General features: G+C 57.6%; 1 protein-coding gene across 1 annotated transcript; it reads left to right on the forward strand.

Moving 5' to 3' along the window:
* Positions 1 to 246: 246 nt before the first annotated feature.
* Positions 247 to 2,248, forward strand: LMH87_011958 (uncharacterized protein; the record flags this gene model as incomplete). Its single annotated transcript, XM_056201182.1, has 3 exons — positions 247 to 313; positions 370 to 946; positions 1,000 to 2,248. The coding sequence occupies 3 exons, from the start codon at positions 247 to 249 to the stop codon at positions 2,246 to 2,248; spliced, it is 1,893 nt and encodes a 630-aa protein (XP_056052960.1).
* Positions 2,249 to 3,096: the final 848 nt, after the last annotated feature.

Here is a 3,096-nt window from a genome sequence, read left to right on the forward strand (position 1 = left end):
GAACCTATTCAGTCAGACCTGCGCCGCCTTGATCGTCGCAGAGAACCCCCACAGCACAATTGTTGGCCGCCTCGGCATACGCGCCCACCCGCCGCTAGCTACACTAGCTTCATTTGCAACTTCGTCTACTCTGCTCTTTAGCAAATTTCTCCTTCGCATCTTCCATCGCAAAGACGACAAAAGCCGGGCTCCGAGACCTTGAAGAACTCATCAACAGCATCTGCGCCGACGAGCTACGTCACGGCCATGGATGCATACGGCGTCCGACGCCAGGACACCACCAAGGGTCCGCCTCTACGGATTCTTTCCCTCGGTATGCTGGCCAAAAATCATGTAGTCCGGAATACAGAGCCTCGCTAACGATTATAGACGGTGGCGGTGTCCGTGGCTACTCCATGCTCATCATTGTTCAGGAACTCATGCATCGTACCTTTGTCGAGGCTCACGGCCGCGCCCCGCGCCGCAGCGAAATTCCGAAACCATGCGACCACTTCGACCTCATTGTCGGCACCGGAACCGGCGGTCTCATTGCCATTATGCTTGGCCGTCTCCGACTCGACCTCGAGACCTGCAAGGAGCTCTATGTCCGCATGACGCGCATGGTATTCCAGACCGACAAGACCATTGCCGGCATCCCATACCGATCAACGCTCTTCAAGGCCAGTAAGCTGGAGGAGGCCATCCGCCAAGCTGTCCGCGAGCACACCATAAATGAGCAAGAAGGAAACGACGGCGAGGGCGACGAGCCCACCAACCCCTTTCGCTCATCCTATCTGTCGACCAGCTCGAGCTCCTCTATTCCACAACGACATCTTAGCAACGCCAGCACCGTTAGTTTCAGCGCACGCAGCCCCACGGCGCAAGCTGCTGCGCGGCCATTCTTCAGTTCCAGGATGGGTAACGGTGACGCTCGACTATACGACTCGCGCGAGAACCGTACAAAGACGTGAGTATGCCCAGTCGCGCAAATACCAGCCAACACACTAATAACAGTCCCAGTGCTGTAACAGCAATGTATAAAGACTCCCCACGCCACGCTGCTCCGGTAATTCTTCGATCCTACGACTCTCGTCGCGAACCTCCTCCCGACTTTGACTGCAAAATTTGGCAAGCTGGCCGCGCAACATGCGCCATCGGCCTCGCTTTCAAGCCCATCTCCATTGGACAGTCTAGCTTTCATGACGACGGCGTTGGCACATTTAACCCTGCTCCCGAGGCTCTCGATGAAGCTGTTATCAACGAGTGGCCCGGCCGAGACGTCGGCGTCTTTGTCAGTGTCGGCACCGGGAAGCGCCCCCGAGGCAGCGACCAAAACCAGCAGGTCTGGTACGAGGGCTTTCTGGGCGAGTTTGCCGAGGCGCGTCGCCGTCTCATTTCGAAGATTGAAGGATGCGAAAAGATTCACGAGTTTATGCTCCGAGAGCATCTCTCGCGGCGCAACGTCAACCCCGAAAACTACTTTCGCATGAATGTCGAGATTGGCGTCGGCGAGTTTGGCATGAATGAGTGGAACCGACTGGGCGACATTAGCACGGGCACGCGCCGGTACATGGCGCGCGACGAGGAGCAGCGCATGATTCTGGGCATCTCCTCGCGTCTTGCCAAGGTGCACCGCGCGCGGCAGCGCCTCGAGCGACAGGCCAACTCGATTCCCGAAGTCGTCAAGCAGCAGCCCTCGACCAATTTCGACGTCGAGTTTGCCGTTGAGCTGCCCGGCGACACCCCCAGCGCATTCCCGCCATCACCTCGGAGCGCCCTCTCACGGACGTCTTTTGACTCGGGCCGCCCCGACAGCCTCACCATCGGCAACAACCAGACGCCGCGGAGCTCCTACGACTACGTACGCCCCGGCGGCGCCGCGCCGTACCCGCCCGGAACAGTATCGCCGCCTCCTCCACCATCACGCAGCAGCAACAGAAACGGCAACGGCACGCCGAGCAACGACCCGGACAGGCTGCTCGGCACGGCGCCCACCCCATTGCAGTATAGACACGCATCTGGCGCGGAAAAGATTGCCATCATGAGCCCCGACGAGCACGCGAAGCCGCTGCCTCCGCCACCGCAGTCGGCGCCGCCCTCCACGCGTATCGAGCCGCCGCCACTGCCGCCCAAGACGCCGCTGCCTGGTCACAGGGTCAGCAACAGCCACGCGAGCAACGGGGGGCACGCGCCGCCGTATCCTATGGACGACGAGGAAGCGCCCCCTCCCCCTGTGAACATGGCACGGAAGCCAGATTACCGAGGTTGAAAACAACGATTTGGGAATGCGGCAAGAGAATCTAGACTTTTGTACATAGTCGGATGCCAGTCGGAAAAACTGCAGCGTGTTTACAACGGCTGAAAAGGGAGAGGAACGAGCAGGCATGTAATACCCCCTTTTTGTTGTCGTTATTTTGTTGCTACTGTTTGTTGTTGCGCCCTCTTTGGCCACCCTGCATTGAGCAATACGTTTTTTTATGTATATAGTTAACTGGGCAATGGGAAGCTTGAATGAATAGCACGAAAGCGGCTAGGTATAGTTGCGGTTTTATATAAAGCAACGAATGATGGATTTTACAGGTCCATACATTTTCTACGAGGAGGAGCGACATGACACGGACACATTGTAAAGTGCGCTGGCCAACGTTTCGGTAGAGAAGATCCCAAATGAGACGATGAGAACTGAGCCGGTTCGATATGAGCTCAGCACAGGGACGTACGTCGTCAGGGGAGGAATGGTGAAAAGCTGTTGCTTCATAACTGGCGCTCATATTGGGTATTCAAACTGGCTGAACATTGCTGCCTGAGCTCCCACTGGCATGGGTCATGAATCGTCGTGATGTCCACAGCAAGCGGTACCATCGTGGAGCTTTGTCTCTCATCCACATCACATGGCGCGCGGCCGACTACCAGAGTTCCTTTCGGCGATAACGTTGGAGGCGCCGCGCCGCCCATTCGGCAATTGTGTGTGTGCGATCTTTTGTACGTTTGGGCGGCCGCGGAAGATGGCGCAGCAGCTTCAAAGGAGCGATCCTCCTCGTCGCATGCCTCTTCGAGTCCAAAGTCCGCCGCGGCCCCCCGTCGGCTTCTGTTTCTCCTTCTTCGCCCCTTTTTTGG

The sequence above is a fragment of the Akanthomyces muscarius genome, chromosome 4, assembly GCF_028009165.1.
Source record: "Akanthomyces muscarius strain Ve6 chromosome 4, whole genome shotgun sequence".
In the NCBI taxonomy this organism is placed as follows: Eukaryota; Fungi; Ascomycota; class Sordariomycetes; order Hypocreales; family Cordycipitaceae; genus Akanthomyces; species Akanthomyces muscarius.